At 47.4% G+C, this 18,329-nt stretch overlaps 2 protein-coding genes across 3 annotated transcripts in view; one reads left to right on the forward strand and one right to left on the reverse strand.

The window, feature by feature from the left end:
* Positions 1-18,329, reverse strand: part of TMEM255A (transmembrane protein 255A) — a 47,458-nt gene that overhangs the window by 12,317 nt on the left and 16,812 nt on the right. Inside the window, exons 4-8 of one of the 2 annotated variants that reach the window (XM_006048793.3) lie at positions 17,436-17,525; positions 11,927-11,995; positions 10,116-10,187; positions 9,620-9,708; positions 2,174-2,336 (exon numbers count right to left, since the gene is read on the reverse strand). In XM_006048793.3, the coding sequence (XP_006048855.2) occupies positions 2,174-2,336; positions 9,620-9,708; positions 10,116-10,187; positions 11,927-11,995; positions 17,436-17,525 (483 nt within the window). The remainder of the gene's footprint in view (positions 1-2,173; positions 2,337-9,619; positions 9,709-10,115; positions 10,188-11,926; positions 11,996-17,435; positions 17,526-18,329) is intronic. The other variant, XM_006048794.3, reaches the window with a different exon arrangement.
* LOC102391265 (cytochrome c oxidase subunit 7C, mitochondrial) lies at positions 882-1,121 on the forward strand. Its single transcript, XM_006048790.4, has one exon. It carries the CDS (start codon positions 919-921, stop codon positions 1,108-1,110), a length of 192 nt encoding a protein of 63 aa, XP_006048852.1. The 5' UTR covers positions 882-918; the 3' UTR covers positions 1,111-1,121.

Genomic DNA, 18,329 nt, shown 5'->3' on the forward strand with positions numbered 1-18,329 from the left:
AGGCAAGAATACTGGAGTGGGTTGCCGTGCCCTCCTCCAAGGGATCTTCCCGGCCCAGGGATCGAATCTGCATTTCTTGCATCTTCTGCCTTGGCAGGTGGATTCTTTACCACTGAACCACCTGGGAAGCCTCACGTATGAGAGAGGGAGGGAAAAAAGACAGACAGACAGGCTGGATAGGAGCAGGGAAGACTTTCTCTGGCCATAGGGTCAACAGCAGGAACATTCAATACTACCAGTCAGTCCGGTTCTGCTGAGAACTTGTTGCCTCAAACTACAGTTTTTTCTCTTCCGTGGCCCTTTTCCACCTTTCAGTTTTCATTACTCATCCTTTTGACGATCCAGGCCCAAACTACAAACTGACTTTCAGCCTCCTGTTCCTCAGCCACCCTGCAAATGGGACAGAAACAGCCAAGGGCCTAGGGGTTATCTGTGTCATTTCTGGGATCAAAGGAAGCCCTTTTAAGGCACAAAATAATTTCCTAGACATGGGGGAACATTCCTTTAAAGCAACCCTACCCAACCTTGGGGCTTCCCCGGTGACTCAGCAGTAAAGACTCCATAGGCAATGCAAGACATGTGCAGGAGACGCGGCTTCGATCCCATGGGTTGAGAAGATCCCCTGGAGGAGGGCATGGCAACCCACTCCAGTACTCTTGCCTGGAGAATGCCATGGACAGAGGAGCCTGGCGGGCTACAGTCCATGGGGTCGCAGAGTCAGACACAACTGAGCAACAGAGCATGCACGCAGTATAGCCACAGACTGGAATCACTAGGAGGGCTTTTTTAAAAGTACTGCTGCCCTTTTGATCCTTGCAGTTAGAGGAGCAAGGTCGTGAGGCAAGGAGCGGAAGGTTTGCAGCCGCCATTTCTTCCGCCTCCGGTCTCTGGTTCTTTTGTAGAGTGTCCAACAGCGCTATGTTGGGACAGAGCATCCGGAGGTTCACAACCTCAGTGGTTCGTCGGAGCCACTATGAGGAGGGTCCAGGGAAGAATATACCATTTTCAGTGGAAAACAAGTGGAGATTACTAGCTATGATGACTTTGTTCTTTGGGTCTGGATTTGCTGCACCTTTCTTTATAGTAAGACACCAACTGCTTAAAAAGTAATCCATGAGACAGATAGGAAGAGGAGCATATTAAGAGGTGCAGTCTCTTAAAAGGATCAATCCCTTGAACTCAGCATCCTAGATATGTTTGTAAATAAACTTATAGCATAAAAAAATAAAAATAAAAGTACTGCTGCCTGAGCTTCAATTTAGACCCATTTAATTGGCATTCTGGAGGAGTGGCCCAGGCTGGCAGGTTTTTTAAAGCACCTCAGGTGATTGTATTATAATCGGAGGCCAGGTTGAGAACCAGAGCTCTAAAGGTATTATCTCCATAATTAGAGATCAAGGTTTATTAAATAAACAAACAAAAGCTTTGAAATGCTTTAAAAGCAAAAGAGGGAAGGCCCCCAGGACTATGGAGGACCTCCTGGGTGCTGAGCCCTGAGATGCACATTCACACCCATGTGAATATGGACAAGCAGCTCAGCCTGAGGCTGGGCTTTCACTTTCACTCTTTCTGGAGAAACTGCAGGAGGAAATTCCTGGGGAGGGGGAGACAGCCGTACTTCTTACCTGTAGCTAAAAAACGTCTTTCCTTCCAGCTCTCCCAAAGTCTGTAACAGGAAAAACTACCCCAAAAGATATTCTACTAAAAGTGTGTGTGGGATGAGTTGGGGTAATGACAGGCTATGTTTACATAACCAGCATGAACCCCACCCGTCCCCAGAATGTGCATCAAAAACACAGGCAGTGTCTCATGTTAACAAGACATGTTTGCAGGCTGAGGACATGACCTGGCTCCTTCGACTTAAGATGTTTGAAGTCAGCTACATTTTTTTTTCCTTTGGCTGTGCCATATGCCATGTGGCTTGTGGAACCTCACTTCCCGGACCAGGGATTGAACCGGCGCCCTGGGCAGTGAAAGCAGGGAGTCCTAATCACTGGACCGCCAGGAAATCCCACCCTCCCCACCCCCTCCAAGGCAGCTACATTCTTGAAGCAATGGTTTCTGTTCCTCCCTTCAAAACGTGGGTCCCCATGGCCCCCACCCACTGAGCCTTGCCCCACCCTTTACAGGAAGAGGGGCCTCTGTGGAAATTCGAAGTCACTTCCTTCCTTACCATGTCCTTAAAGCCCCCCAGGACAGCGGCAGTGATGATGCCCAGGAAGAGGCCAACGATGTTGAGGATGGTGGCAGACCAGAGCAGGTGGTAGAGGTGGATGATATCCTGGCAGCTGCTGACGTCGATGTACTCGTAGTAGCCACCAGTGATCTCTACCCGGCTGGAAGGGGAGAAGGGCACCCAGTCAGTCGCCAGGGAGCAAGCTGTCCCCCAGGGCTTTGGCTACCATGCAGCCCAGTGAAAAGACAGGGGGTCACGTGGGGCACTATCATAATGGACACGGAAGCCAAGAATGCACTTGGGGATAAAGATAGTATAATGAATCAAAGTGTCACTGCTGTTTATCCCCCTCCCCCAAACCCCTCCTATCTGCCAGAGAAATACTTGTTACCATCGCTAATGTTAATCCTAAATGGGAATTATTAATACCTGCTGTGTGTAGGCACGGGGCTAAGCATTTTACAGACATGGGTTCATCACATCTATGCTACTATGGCAGCTCCTAGTCAACAGGTGTCTATTAAAATTAAGTTAAAAATTCAGTTCTTCCATCTCACTAGTGAAAGTGAAGTCGCTCAGTCGTGTCTGACTCTTTGCGACCCCATGGACTGTAGCCTACCAGGCTCCTCAGTCCATGGGATTTTCCAGGCAAGAATACTGGAGTGGGTTGCCATTTCCTTCTCCAGGGGATCTTCCCGACCCAGGGATTGAATCTGGGTCTCCCGCATTGTAGGCAGACGCTTAGGCACACGTTAAATGCTCAGCAACCACACTTTTAAGGGTCATGCTAGTGGCTGGTTACTATACTGGACAGAGCATTTCTGTCATCACAGAAAGTTCTATTAGGCTGCACTGTGAATCCTTACAATATTTATGATGTAAGTATTAGTCCCCATTCCCATTTTACAGATGAAGAAACTGAAGCACAGAGAGGTTAGGAACTTCCTCAAATTGTAAGCAGTAGAACTGGGATCTGAATTCAGGCTTCAATGATTTCAGTATTTCCTTTCTCAAAACAAAACGAAATGCCAAAAAAGAACGTCCCAATAAAGTGCTAAAGCTGAGTTCCTGCACAAATACTGAATAGCGCCTCCTCAGAGAGACCTTCCCTGAGCACTCTGTCCAAAGATAATCCCCCATCCAGCCCCATCATTCTCTAGCCCACTACTTTCTATGAACTGAATTGTGTCCCCCTCTGAAACTCATATATTGAAACCCTAACTTCCAAAGTGACTGTATTTGGAGAAGGGCTTTTTAGGAGATAATAAATTAAGGTTAGATCATAAAGTCTAAGGTACAGGATACTGTTAAGTGCTCAGTTGTGTCTGACTCTTTGCAACCCCATGGACTGTAGCCTGCCAGGTTCCTCTGTCCATGGAATTCTCCAGACAAGAATACTGGAGTGGGTTGCCATTCCCTTCTCCAGGGGATTTTCCCAACCCAGGGATCAAACCTGAGTCTCTTGCATCTCCTGCACTGGCAGGCGGGTTCTTTACTACTACCGCCACCTGGGAAGCCCCTAAGGTCTAAGGGTGGGGTCCTAATCCGACGGGATTGGAGGCTTTTACAAAAAGAGGAAGAGAAATCTCCACACACTTTCACACACTGAGGAAAGGTGTTAGCTGTTAAATTAATTAAACAAAAGTTCCTGTCTTTCTGGACGTTGCAAATCAGTTTACAACTTGGCCACTGGAATCAGTAATGAATCTCAAACACTGATTCTTAAACTTACAACCAAACACCCTGGCATCAGTATGGTTGTTACATGCAACTCTCCTGCTATAAGAACACCAAAAATGAAAAAAATAAATAAATAAAGGTTAACCTCCAAAATGAATCAGGGAGAGATTATTCACACAAGACTTTTAAACTTTACAGATGAATTATCTTAGAATTTTGTAAAACCAGTGTATCTCTAAAGAATTTAAACCAGTGTGGTTATGGGACAGCCTGTGTCAAAATCATCTGTTTGTATATCTGTGTGCCAGCCTGTGTGTGTCAGTGTATTATTTGTGAGTGCCTCTGTGCGTCTCTGTGTGTGTGCATACATCTTTGAGAAAGAGATGGTTAAACATGCAGACTCTGAGGTCCCGCCACTGGGGGTGAGGCTCTGGGATTTGTGTTAACTGAGTTCATTGATCTTTGAGACCCACTGTGTTAAACAGTAAGCTTCCACAGTGGAATTTTAACAGTGTTTCAATTCACCAGAATTTGAACTGGATTTCAGGATTTGGGGGAACATAGCTGGACACCGCCTGGAAGCATACACTGAGCGCCTCCTATTAGTGGGCACAGTACTCAGGCCTGGGGATGGGACAAGGAAGATACACAGATGACTTACTGCTCAAAAAGGCACTGCTCTACAAGGATGCTCCCCTTTACAGGGGAGCCCTGTGTGGAATGGTGAGTGTAGGGTTGTAGGGATGCAGGGGAGGTTTGAGAATCAGCTTCTGACTTCTCCCAAGTTATCTCTGAAAGTAGTGAAGTGCTTACATCCTAATACACCAAGGGCAGGCTGGTAACACCTGTAGATATATAGATGGGCAGTACAGTGAGCAGATCTGGAGGCAGACTGCGCTTGAACCTTGGCTCTGTCACTTATTTGCTGTCTGACCTTGAGCAACTTTCTTAACCTCTCTGAGCCTGGGGGGTTTCACAAGTGAATGCATGAAAGTAGTATTCCAGCACAATACAAGTACTCTCGCAGTACTCTACCACCTGAACACTGTAGCTGTTTTATTTCCCTTCTAAGAGCCAGCCTCTGGCAAAATGATTCAAACCCCTGAATTGTGTTCTTAAAAGTAGTGATGCTTTATAAGGACACAGACCACAACATGGGGCTTGGTTAGTAGTTCGTTGAAAAATATTCAATAATTGTAGAGAATATATGTTTGGTTTCAGTTTGAACGGGTTCAGCAGCTACTATGTTATTTTTACAGAGCCATGAAGCAAAAGAACATTAATACTAGATCTGGTTAAGGGTTTAGCAAATTAATGTGGTTTGTTTCTGTTTGAGATTCATGATTCCATTTGGTTCAGTCTTGGGGCAGAACTTCCTCTGAAATTTCATCTTTTGTATTCTCACAGCTCCCACCTTCAAATTTTCATGACTGCAAAGTCTCCTTCCAGAGCCCACCACAGCCTGCTTCAGCTTCCTAACACATTTAAAATACTAAGTCATTCAGCTAATCAAAACCCTTCCACAGCTCTCCATTACCTTCAGGAAAATGTGCCCCAATTCCTCAGTCTGCCATGATCCGACTCCAAAATGGAATCCACACTCCAGCCAGGCTGGTCCTCAGAAGCACCAAACTAGCCAGGTGGGGTAGTTATTCCAGACCTTTGTTCAGATTTCTCCCCCTGCATGGGAGGTACTGCGGTCTGTTCTCAGCCTCTCCTGATCTCTCCCACTGCACAAAGCTTCCACACACTCGTCTCATTCTTCAAGGACTCCAGTGCCCATTCATCACCTTTCTCCCTGGGCTCCCACAGCCTCAGTCTGTTCTTCTTAGTCCGGCACTTTGCATATATCAGTAATGCAGCTATTCATTTGATCCGATGTTTACCTGGAGCCTAATTAGAGCTGAAGCTGCAACCAAGGCCAAGGTGGACATGATAGCTCCATCTAAATTCTAACCTCTGGAGGGCAAGGTTATCTCTTACACTTCTGTTGTGTCTCCCTCACTGCCTCTGAGCTCAGTGAGAGAATTGTTGTGGGTCATCAACAGATACTTGGGGAATGAGTAATTGAGTTCAAAGACAGATCATTGCATTGATCATAAGACTGATTACCCAATCTGGGCTTTCACCCACTTGCTCTTAACTTGCTGGGTATATCTGGAGAAACAGATAACCTCTCTTCGTTTCAGTCCCCACTCAACAAATTAGGAGGCACTGGATCTTGGATAAAGCCAAAGGGCATCCTTCTGCTCTTCCATAAGGGCCTGGAATTATTCACCAACTCCCCATGGACAGATAGAGGCTGTGTGCCACCTCTGGACACATTTCTCCACCTCCCCATGATCCCCCTGGTAAACTCAGTTACTTAAGGGCAAAATGTTATTTTATCAATATGTATTCTTCTAGAACAATCCCTGGCACATAGTAGGAGCTCAAGGGAGGAACGGATGAAAGCGAGCTATCGTCTTTCATTTTATTACCAGTGGCGGCAGTTCACAAACCACCCCCATGTCCTTTCGCTTCCTGTAGGTTACACGACAAAAACCAGTGATATTGACTTGACCTCTCCAAAGCCAAGGGAAGGCTAGAAGGCAGCCGCTGAGGAGCTGTATCCTAAAGAAACCACCTTCCTGCATAGGCTGAAACAGAATCATCTAGGTTTGGTGTTAAAACCTCACTGCCCCTGACGTCAAAGAAGGTCTGTGGCTTCAAGGGGACAGTAGAAACTCTGTTTCCGTAGTGCCCTACAAATGACTGCCTGATGTTTTTGTTTCCACTTTTTTTTTCTTGGCCTCCTTTCCAGGAAATGGACTGGAGGAGCTGGCAATTGATTAAAAATAGGCTTTGTGTGAGGAAAACAAATATGCATTTGGCAAAATTAAAGTCTCTGAGCCTTAGAAGGCTTGCAGCTAGCTATATTTAGGCTTAGAAGTTAGGTCTCCTTCGAGCTGGCTGGGAAAAGCCTCAGGTCAAGGAAAATCTTTTCCTTATATTGTAGGATCATCGCCTCTGAAGTCTCACAGCCTTGGTTTCTGATTGCATGGGACGGTTTCCTGAAGAAAAGCTCAGGAAGTGCTTTCCTGGTGGCTTTGCCATCGGAATCTCAACGTTACAGACCTGGGCAAGGACTCGATGACCGCCTGAAGCTGGTCTCCAGACATCAGGTGGGTGAGCAGCATTTCCAGCTCAAAGGCCTTTATGAGCAGTACCCACACCCCGCACCCCCACTCTCCACCCATAGCCCTCTTAGTCACCTGGTCTAATACTTTATATTCCTGGAGAAAAGGGTGTTCCTCTTTTTGATCCTTTCCAATACATGTCACTCCCTTGTCATCAGGTTTTTTAATCGAGCCCAGTCCTGTGCTGGGGCCTGAGGATACAGATAAGATGAAGTCATGTTTGCTGCCTTTAGGGAACCCAGACTTTTAGCAGAGCTCCTCATAAAATTTCTTTAGGGCCTTGAAGACAACCCTGGCATAACTTGCTTTAAGAAAGCCACTGATTATGAAGTTCAGATTGACACGAAGATAAATTGGGCTTGAGTCTCCACTTTAAAAAAAAGTTCACCTAAGGGCTCAGCTAAATGGAAATTAAAGTAGGATTTAGTTTATTCAGACCTTTTTCAGAAACACACCTAATTGCAGAGAGAAAGGTGTGCCCTCGAGGAATCACTTGTCAGCCCTCCCAGCCCGCCTCTTCTCACCTCCTGGGATCTCAGGAGGCCTGGGAAGGGAAAAAGGAGACCTGGCCAGAGGACAGGTTGTCCAAAGGAGGGAAGAGGTAAAAAGAGAGGGGCGGACTGAGCAGGGGGAGGGAGGCAGATAAGGGGAGGCAAGAGGAAAGATAGTAAAATAACCCCAAATCCCCTAGGACCTATTTTACATTTCTTTGATCATTTTTGGAAGGATGGGCTCAGGAAGTACAATTATAGCCAGCTCTCCATCACTGCTGAGGGAAGTCCTTTTCAAGTGTTAGTTATTATTACAACATGAATAATTGAACCCCCCAGATAATCCCCAAACCTCATTTGAGTCTTTCAGTTTCTCTTCCTCCACTGCCAAATCTTTTAACGAAATGAGACCAGTGCTAGCAGAGAAAGTAAACAGGCTGGGGTGAATCTCTCTTCTCCTCCTACTCCCCCTTCCCCCTCCCCTGCCTCTGGTCTTAATCCTCAAAGTGAAGAAACTGGTCCCCCAATACCAAGAGTAAGGAGTGTGAGTGAGGAGGAGTGCATCCATCTGACCCCTCTGGATCTAGCTTCATCCTTCTGCCAACTCTTCCCTTCCTCCCTTCCCCTCCTCAGCCCCCTTGCACTGAGAGCTGGAAGAAAACACGTGCGTGACGTGCAGGTCCATTTACTTTTGTTCTGCATCACGCGTTCACACACTCCTGTCTACTCCACCTTCTAAATTCCTCTTACAAGTACTCCCTGCTTTCCACCATCCCCACAACAACTTCATCTAGGCTCCATTCCCTTTGGCCTGGACTCTGGCAGTGGCTCCCTCGCTGTCTCCAGCCACTCAACTCCATCTGCCATCCTGTACCCTTCAGTGGCTCCCAGTTGCTTACAGGGTCAAGTCCCAAAGCATTCCTATGGTCTAGTATATGACTAGGGCTCTACTCCTCACCTCCTACTACCTTGTAAAACCACCCCCACTCCACAACTGCTGGGAAGACCCTCCCCATCTCCACCCCTAGTTTAAGTTTGCTCCTAACTCCCGCCTTATCTTTTAAGCCTCAGCTGCCACATCCCCTCCTCCTTGACACGCCTCCTCCCCCACGCCCCCAGCAACTCTGGCTTCCAGTCTTTTGTGTTGAGAGGTTCCCTAGTACCTCCCCAGATCCCCACCACACTTCTCACACTAGACTGTAATCAATGGCTCATTAAGTCTGTCATCCCTGCTGGCCTACAAGCTCCTCAGCAGGACTCTGTATTTCTGGCACCTAAATGTGTTTTGAAAGAGAATAAATGATGTTTCAACATTGAACAGTAGTGGTTGTAGCAGAACTAGCACCACCAAGCCTGCTCCTGCCTCAGGGCCTTTGCACTTGCTGTTCTGTTTGCTTGAGATACTCTTTCCTCAAGTATCTACTTGGTTGGCCCTCTGGCATCATTCAGATCTCTTCACAAATTTCACCTCCTCAAAGAGCTCTTCCCTGGCTCCTTTTATCCAACATGGTACTCACACTCCACACTTTGAAACTATCTATACCTTTCCTGCTTCATTTTTTTTCAGGGCTCTGATTGACACCTGGCATGTTACATATTCACGTGTTCATTGACTATCTTCCCTAATAAAATCTAAGTTCCATGAGGGCAAGGAATTTTTTTTTTTTTTTTGGCTCCTGCTGCTGAATCTCCAACATCTGGAACAAGGCCAGGCACAGAGAAAATGCTCAATAACTGTTTGTTGAATGTTGTTGAACTTGGACTTAGAACTGGGTGTGAACCCTCCCTCTACCATTGTCAAATTCTGTGTGACCTTGGACTAGTTGTCTGTTTCCTCTGAGCCTCAGTCTTATCACCTGTAAAATGGGAAGAATAATTGTACATAAATCATGGGTAAGAATGAAATGAGATCAGCACTTTGAAAGTACTTACTTAGTATGCTGCCTGGCACAGAGACAGCAGGTAACACCTGTCAGCTGAAATCCATGGACACACCAATGTCTTCTGCTTCTCTGATCCCTACTGTGCACCCTTCCCCCACTTAGTCCTTCTCATGCCCATGGTGGTCACACCACCAGGGGCTTGGCACTCACTTGCCGCAGTTGTAGAGGTCACAGCAGAAGCAGGTGTTGCCCCGGATGCGAGGTGTGCAGAATCCACGGCTGAGGTGAGGGCAGTTCACCTGCGGACACACAGCAGTGAGCAGGTGAGCTGGTGTTGGGTGGGAGCAGGACCCTCTGGGATTGGCAGTGCGAGCTAGTGAACTGATGGAGACGGTAAGGATGGCTGTGAAATGAACACACCAAAGCACAGCCGGGATGGGGCTGGGTGGGCGGCTGGCTGATCTCGTGCATGAGGCAAGTCACTGTGGAGCTGGGCTCACATCCAGCCTCAGCCACAGCCCTCAGCACCCCATCCCTGGAGGGTGGAGATGGAGAGGAGGAAGGACGGATGGAAGGGCGGACAGAAGAACAAATGGACGGTAGGAAGTGAGTCTATGAGGCGGAATCGGGGTACAGGAGGAAAGAGGACCACATTGGGGAAGGAAGACAGAGGGGCGGTCACATGCAGTCTGAAGTACACTAGTACCTCTCGAGCTGCCTGCGTAAGGTTCCTCATAACCCTCGCGGAAGGAGAATTTTTGGTTGAGGAACTTATGACCTTATACAGGAAAAATAGGGTTAGGGGGACCAGGGTTACAAGTGAACCTATGGAAGTCATCATTCATATTTTTACAGTCACCAAGGTAACACAAGAATGCGATCATGATGAAATCAAGAGAATAACAATGACATTTTATACATCTCGAGTTTGCCCACAAAAAAGGAAAAATTAACTTCCATTTACCGTCTTTTGTTTGTGAGAAATCTTCCAGGCTACCCTCCCCCCAGTACAGGTGCAACCAAGTGCTTGTAAATGTGTTTTGCTGTGTTACAGAGAATATGGATGGTAAACAGGCACTTTTTCTATATTGGGTCCTTCATCCAAAAGCTCAAGCCTTTCTGACACACTGTCGGCACGTACATCTTTCTACTCCTTTCTAACCCGAGAATAGTTGGGAAAAATAGTGAATTGCTGATCAGGGAAGGAAAATGGGGCAAGTGGGTGGCAAAGTCACCATGTAAGTACTTGCCCTAATGCCTTGGGAGCAGGGCCATAGCTTTGCCGGCCTCCCCAGGCACCGTTCACACTGGATTTTAGGGAGAAGGCTTCCCCTGATGCCGGTCCATTTTATGGAATGCAGTCACCATTTTACACCCACTTCTCAGCCTTTTCCAACAATCACAAGTTTACCATTTTTCTAACTATTCTCAGAGTGGGGGTTGATTCATAATGGCACCCCACTCCAGTACTCTTGCCTGGAAAATCCCATGGATGGAGGAGCCTGGTAGGCTGCAGTCCATGGGGTCGCTAAGAGTTGGACATGACTGAGCGACTTGACTTTCACTTTTCACTTTCATGCATTGGAGAAGGAAATGGCAGCCCACTCCAGTGTTCTTGCCTGGAGAATCCCAGGGACGGGGGAGCCTGGTGGGCTGCCGTCTATGGGGTCACACAGAGTCGGACACGACTGAAGCGACTTAGCAGTAGCAGCAGAGAACCAAATGGTCAATGTTGCTAGAAGCATACGGTAGAGGTTCATGTTAAAGGGCTCTCTGGGTTGGGGAGGGGTGGTTGTGAGCTGAAATGAAAGCTCTCCGAGAATGACCTGAAGCCTCACCTCACCCAGCCGCCCACTGACTGCCTCGGCTTCTCCATGAGGTGAAGGGACCCAAGGAGAGCTGTGTGGGGTGGGAGAGATACCACCTCACGTGTCCACACAAGCATCATCAGACTGGTCTCCTGGGGGTGTCATGACACCAGGGGAGTCAGGGCCAGGCCGACAGCTGCCCCAGAGCCTCAAATTGAAGCAGGCTTCTCAATGACCTTCATTTGGCTCCTGACCGCCGCCACCACCCCGCCCGCATGTAAGATTCAGGCTCTGCCTCCCGGGTCCAGGCCTGCTGCCTTGGTGGGCCTCCCACTTTACTTCCAGCTAGACATCAAGTCCAGGCAGCTGAACCATCCTCCGCAGATGTGGGGAACGACCTGCCTATGGCCTCTGTACTCTCCTCTGTCCCTCTCAGGATCAAAGCCACACACAGAGAGGCTGCCTGTTGGGGTCAGAGGGGCAGCCTGTGACCACAGAACAAAGTGAATCTGATTAGGCCTCAGGACGTGCTAAACTATGACCGTGGCCCCATTAGCACCTTGCCTTGAACTGAACCACTAAACAAATCAACTAAAGACACCTCACAGCAAGCTGCAGGCCTCGGGAAGAGAGTTAAAGAAAAAGGGTTCTAAGCAGAACAGGAGACTTTTCCCAAAGGTAAGACGGGTAACCCCATTCTGGCTCTTACCTCCTCAGCTTCCTTCTGAGATGTCTTGGGGACATAGTGGCACCGGTTAGCATAGAGGGGCTTCAGATCCTGGAAAGGGAAACAGCAAACCAAAAGGCTTTGGACTTTGGAAAACAAAGTGGCAAGTGCTCTGATGGGTAAGAAAAGATTTGAACACACACACATCCCAGACCAGGTAGTGTTGGGTTAATTTCTGTGAGGATCAGATAAAAATGTTCTAATAACTACTTTCTATTGGGCCACTTAGTTAATGAGAAATTAGGAAATTGATTGAGAAATGTGTTTCTTAACATTTCCATTCTGGTTTTCTTTTATTTCTGGTCTTTGTCTCTTTGCAAAGAATCCCCAGGGAACAGGAGTCAAAACTCCAGATGATCACGACATGACCCTCTGCAACGGAGGGAGGCCAGCTCCAACAATGAGGTCTCATCACCTGAGGACAGGACCAGGGCAGGCTGATGCATCCTCCCTGTTGTCATTGCAATAGCTTTTCCAGAAAGAAGAGCTCAGGAAGCAAATCCCAGGGGGATGGGCAGCCACGGAGCCCACACTAGGTTTTAACTCAACTGAACTATGAGCCATTTTCACTCAACTACACAGATTAGAAAAAGACAGTGAACTCCAAAAGTACTGCTAAAGCCCAGGAAAAGTTGACTAGCCCTGCTGGTTTGGCCAGCTGCCTGTGAGGGAGCTCTCAGGCATGGGGCGAGGAGGGGAGGGGGGTGTGCATTGGGGTGGGACAGACAGATGCCACCCAGTGCTGCCCAGAAGTTGGCAGGCAGGGGATGCTGCCCAACTTTTACAGGACACTAAACATCCCCTGAGTGGGAGGGACCTTCAGCCAAGAGCAGGTTAGCACAGGATCAGCAGTTTATACAAACTGACCTTTGGAGGTGGGCCAAAGCACCCTGGCAGAGGGAATTTATCTATTGCCCCATCCCCACTGAACCCACTTCTCTCACCACTGCCAATCATCCTGATGGCTGCTTGCCCCCACACATGTGATTGAGCATCTCCTGTACCTGACACCCATGTGCCCCCTGCCTCCCTGTCTGCCACCCCGTCCAGTTGCTTCTACCTAGCTGCTCTGTGTTCTCAAAGTATCCTGCCCTGGGGCTCAGCCTGGAGTCAGGCTGGAAGGCATGAGGGTTCTCATGGTCACGACTGGCAGGGTTTATTGTCCCCATTTGGGCAACGGTAGAAGTAGTTATCATTCCACGGTTGTGGCAGGGCCGAGGCTCGATGTGCTGGTTGTAACCTCCTGACCTCCTGGTTCTACTAAGAGCATTCAGCTGCCAACTGCCTAAACGAAGATCGACGTGTGTGTGTGTGTGTGTGTGTGTGTGTGTGTGTGATGGTGGCCCGTGTGCTGCCTGTGGCTGCCCTTCTGCACTGAGGCCCCAGGGAAGGAATAAGCCCATGTGACTGGCAGGTAAGAAAAGGCCACTGAGCTGGCCGTCAGCCTTTTATTTATGCCTGAAGGGCGAGCAATGGCCGGTCTGAGCGCTGGCCACTGGCTGCCTTCCACTGAGAGTCTGAGTGCTCAGGGCCAGGCCCTTCTCAGGGTGCCTTCATGCCCATGATTTCATACCGTCCTCATGTTACCCCTGAGAGGTAACTAAGTTCCTATTACGTCCAGGTAGAAGAGAAGAAACTGCCACAAGAAGGTGATGTGACTTTCCCGGCTAGTTAATGGCTATCTTCAGGGAAGGGAAAGGAAGGAAATTGGAGGCAAGGGAGAGAAGGAATGAGACACATTCAGAGGGCTGTGTCAGAAGGCAGGTGAAGCTCATATGCCCCTGAGCCAAAGGACTGGGCACCATGGGACTTCCCTGGTGGCCCAGTGGTTAAGACTTGCAGGGGCAACACGTTCAATCCCTGGTCAGAGAACTGGATTCCCACATGCCATGGGATGCAGCCAAAAAATAAACAAAAGGACAGGGCACCATGAGGTTAAAGGGGCTCCACAACAGGAAAGGCTGGTTCTAACCCACCCAAGCAGTGCTGGAGTCCAAATGTGCCTTTCATTTAAGCTGACCAACAGATATCACCATTGATTAATAAAGCCTCCTTCCTCAAAACTTCACAGGGTCATGTCACATATGGAAGTAAAAAAAAAAAAAAAAACCAGAACTGGGTGTCAGTGAGGACTGGTAGATGTCTCAGGACAGGTACAGTATAGGCAAAAAGGTTTTCTCAAAGACTCATCCAGCTTTACCCCAAACCCTTGCATCAAATGCTCTGCTGCAGGCCACTACCAGCAGGAGGTACAGATGACCTAGAGTCAGAGGCTGGAAGAAACTTCCAGTAAATATAATTTAGATTTTTCTTCCATTGCCTTTTGGCTAAGGCCACCAATGAAAACCTTTTGGAGTTTAGAAGTCAGGGAAATGCAAATTAAAACCACAATGAGAAACCATCTCATACCTGCTAGGATGGTTAGAATTAACAAGTCAGCTAATAATGGGAGACTGGCACACTCAGACACTTCCAGTGCAACTATAAAATGATGCAGCCACTTTGGAAAATTGGCAGTTCTTCAAAAGGTTAAATATAGTTACCATATGACCCAATACTTCGAATCATGCACAAAGAAAATGAAAACATAGGTCCACAGAGAAACTGGTACACAAATGTTTATAGCAGCATTATTCATAAAAGCCAAAAGGTGGAAACAACTGTATGTCCATCAACTGGTGAATGAACTACCAAAGTGTGGTATATCCATACAATGGAATATTATTAGGCCATAAAAAGAAAGGAAGCACTGACATACGGTACAATATGGATGAATGTAGAAAACATTATACTAAGTAAGAGATGTCACAGAAAACCACATATTATATAATGACATTAATATGAAATGTTAACTAATAAAGGGAAATCTATAGAAAAAGAGAGTAGATTAGTGGTTGCCTAGGACTTGGAGGAGCAGGCAGATTAGGGAGGTGATAGCTAACAGGTATGGAGAAGGCAGTGGCACCCTACTCGAGTACTCTTGCCTGGAAAATCCCATGGATGGAGGAGCCTGGAAGGCTGCAGTCCATGGGGTCGCTGAGTCGGACACGACTGAGTGACTTCACTTTCACTTTTCACTTTCATGCATTGGAGAAGGAAATGGCAACCCACTCCAGTGTTCTTGCCTGGAGAATCCCCAGGGACAGGGGAGCCTGGTGGGCTGCCATCTATGGGGTCGCACGTGTTCAGAGTTGGACACAACTGAAGTGACTTAGCAGCAGCAGCAGCTAACAGGTATGGGGTTGTTTGGGGGATGATGAAACCTTCTAAAATTGATTTGGTGATAGTTTGCACATATCCATGAATGTACTAAAAGCTCTGAATTATATGCTTCAGATGGATAAATTAGATGAGATGTGAACTATGTCTCAATAAAGCTGTTTAAAAAAAAATTAGAAGTGGGAAGAGGAGGGAAAAGGAGGAAGCCATTTTAGCTCATGATGCCATGAAAATCTACCACAGGCTTCTTGGCCACTATGCCTGTGTTGCCATGGAGACTGCCTCCGAGTTAAGAGTGCTTGTCAAATGGGGATAATCATGCCTGCCCTACATATCCCACAGGATGGTTGTGGGTCTCAAATGAGATAATAGATGTCAAGGCACATTGAAACGCTAAATTCACCACACAAAAACAATTATTGTCATTAAGATGGCGCCTGTTGGAACAAAACAGCACACAATACTATGAGTGACTATAAGCATGCTACAAAAATAGGTATATATTCTCAGAGGGTAATATGTGAAAATTGCCTATGTGATAGAATCGCTATTTTAGGGTTGTTAGGGTGGTAGGAGAGTGGATGTCACAAGTTCCTGTTGTGTCATTTGCCTTTTCAAAAAGAAAAAGATGGCTGCTGTCAGCTAAAATAATAAGGGATGGATCTGATATAGGAACCGATGTATTCTTGGCCCCAAAAGAGAACTGGGCAAAAAACGTCTCTCTCCCACCCCATACTTTTCCCCCTGCTCAGAAATGATCTCCTTACACACCAACACTGACTATGTGAATTCCACTAAGCTTGGCAAGTGAGGGACTGACTCTTAAGTTTGGGAGGAGAGTCCAAGAACAAGTTGGGATTAAAACAATGTTGCAAATCACCCTTGCCCAGATCATCCATACCCAGGACTCTCCCTCAGGCTAACCTGCACTGTTAGCCAAAGACTGAAATGGAATAAAATATCATTGATCTACAGAATATTCTATGATTCAATTTTGCTCTAATTCACTTGTTTTAGAAAATACACAGTTCCAACTAGTTCACAGGATGTTTTCATTTTCTTTTTTATTTATGGATTTTTAATTGCTTTATGTTTTCATTTTCGCTGTTGGTTCAGTAGGGGATAAAAATAAGTGTCTGAGTGGGTTGTGGGGGCTCAGTAAGCAGCTTAGCTGACTCTTGCTTGGGATTCGTGGGCCAGATCAGGGCCACGCTATGACCTTCCTAGGACTATTGCCTTTTGCGACTCCTTCCTCCATTCAAAATATTGAATAGGATGTTTCATTTATTTTAATTATATGTTATGACTGCATTGGTATAAAGACAAATTTCTATTACATGTGAAAACTTTTTTTTTTTTGCCTAAAAAGTCATCATTTTTCCTCTGATTTGAAAATAAATTCTATTTTTCTGGGACCCTATAAAAGTTCATGGTTGTGGGCACTGTGTCTATTGAGCCCAATGGAAGAAGGTGGCCTTAGGCCAGATTAAGAAAGCGCAGAGTGAGGGGTGAGGGTTCCTCTAGTGGGGCCCATGGGAAGGACCCGAATCCCAGGTTTCCCTGAGAAGCACAGATTTGGGTTTCAGGCCTTCCTCGAGGCCTAGCTTCTCCAGAATTTGAAGCACTTGGCGCCTGAATGCCAGGACTGGGATTGTTCTGGAGACTTTAAGTTCTGGGGCTCTCTCCAGACCCCAATCACATCACTCCTCTCCAACTATGAAGACAGCAAAGTTCAACGATCCTAGAAACAGTGTCTGGGGGACTTCCCTGGAGGTCCAGGGATTAAGACTCTGCGTTCCCAATGCAGGGGCACACGGATTCCAGCCCAGGTCAAGGAACTAGATTCCACATGCCAAAAACAACGTATCTGTCCTCATGGGCCACTCTTGTTGCTGCTGGAGAAGGCAAGGAGAGGTCAGCTACCAGGGCTCTCTCCCTGCCTCCTCACTCCCAATGCCAATTCCCCGGCCCCAATGCCCTTGTCTTTGACTTTTCCAAATCTCAACGACCTCCAGCCCTTCCCCCACTGGGAAGCCCAGCCTGACCCAAGGTAAACCACTCTGGCACCTAGAGTTCACCCCCCCAGCTCAGCCCCAGTTCTGTAGTGCATTCCGTGAGGTCCTCATGTTGACGTCACCTCCATGGGACAGGGATCCTGTCTTCTACTTCTTCCGCACCCCTCATAGCCCTCAGCATACACCCAGCACACACCCGCTCGATGAAGCCTCCTTGTATTGCACACTTACTTTAACCCCAGACTAAAAATACTCACAATGTGTCTGGCAGCAAAGACCCCATCAACTATGGCACAGCAAAAGGCCGCAATCACACCAAAGCTGATAAAGACGATAGAAGCCACCAGCTGTGGGGGGACAAAGCAAAAGTGTCTGTTAGCCTTCCACGCCACCCCACGGGGAGGCCCTTTTCAGTAGCATGAGTGGGAGGGGGATGCAGAGAAGGAGCCACTGGATCATGTCCTACATTTTCAGGGCAAGCTAAGAAATTTACTCCGTGAGTCAGTGAGTACCCAAGGAAGAGGAGGCTGAGGAATCAGGCTACATGGCTCTTCCACTCTGAGACTCAGACCTTTGACATCATGTAGTCCAATCCTATTTTATTAACTGTGGAGTTGGAGGCTCAGAGAGGGGAAATGATGTGTCCCAGGTCACTGGCCAGGCTATGGGAGAGCCTGTGCCCGCCAACTCCTAGTACAGTGATCTGCCCAACCCCTCATGACTCTGAGGCCCCACACAACCCGACATGGCCCTGCATCACAGAGGAAGGAGACCACACAACTTATGGCTTAGATGTCAAAGACATTTTACAAGGGTTGAAGTCTCTGAAATTGATCAATTCTGTGCAGTCAATACAAAAAAATTCAAGTACAAAAATTGTTTGCTGGAACTAGACTGCCCTATTCTCTGATCATGTTAGGTAACAGAAATTTTCCTAATAATGTGTCTCCATTACAAGGGTAATAATACAATCCAGTGAGAAGGTAGGCATTTCCAGGTGTTTCCAGGGTCGGGAGTAGGTACTGCCTGAGCCCACCATCCACCCTTGTGAAAGTGTTAGTTGCTCAGCCGTGTCCCAGTCTTTGCGACCCCAAGGACTGAAACCTGCCAGGCTCCTCTCTCCATGGGATTTTCTAGGCAAGAATACTGAG

Source organism: Bubalus bubalis, chromosome X, assembly GCF_019923935.1.
Source record: "Bubalus bubalis isolate 160015118507 breed Murrah chromosome X, NDDB_SH_1, whole genome shotgun sequence".
NCBI classification, from domain to species: domain Eukaryota; kingdom Metazoa; phylum Chordata; class Mammalia; order Artiodactyla; family Bovidae; genus Bubalus; species Bubalus bubalis.

Bases quoted from the DNA above. Each gene is read 5' to 3' on its own strand.
- LOC102391265 (XM_006048790.4), top strand. From the start codon at position 919: ATGTTGGGACAGAGCATCCGGAGGTTCACAACCTCAGTGGTTCGTCGG.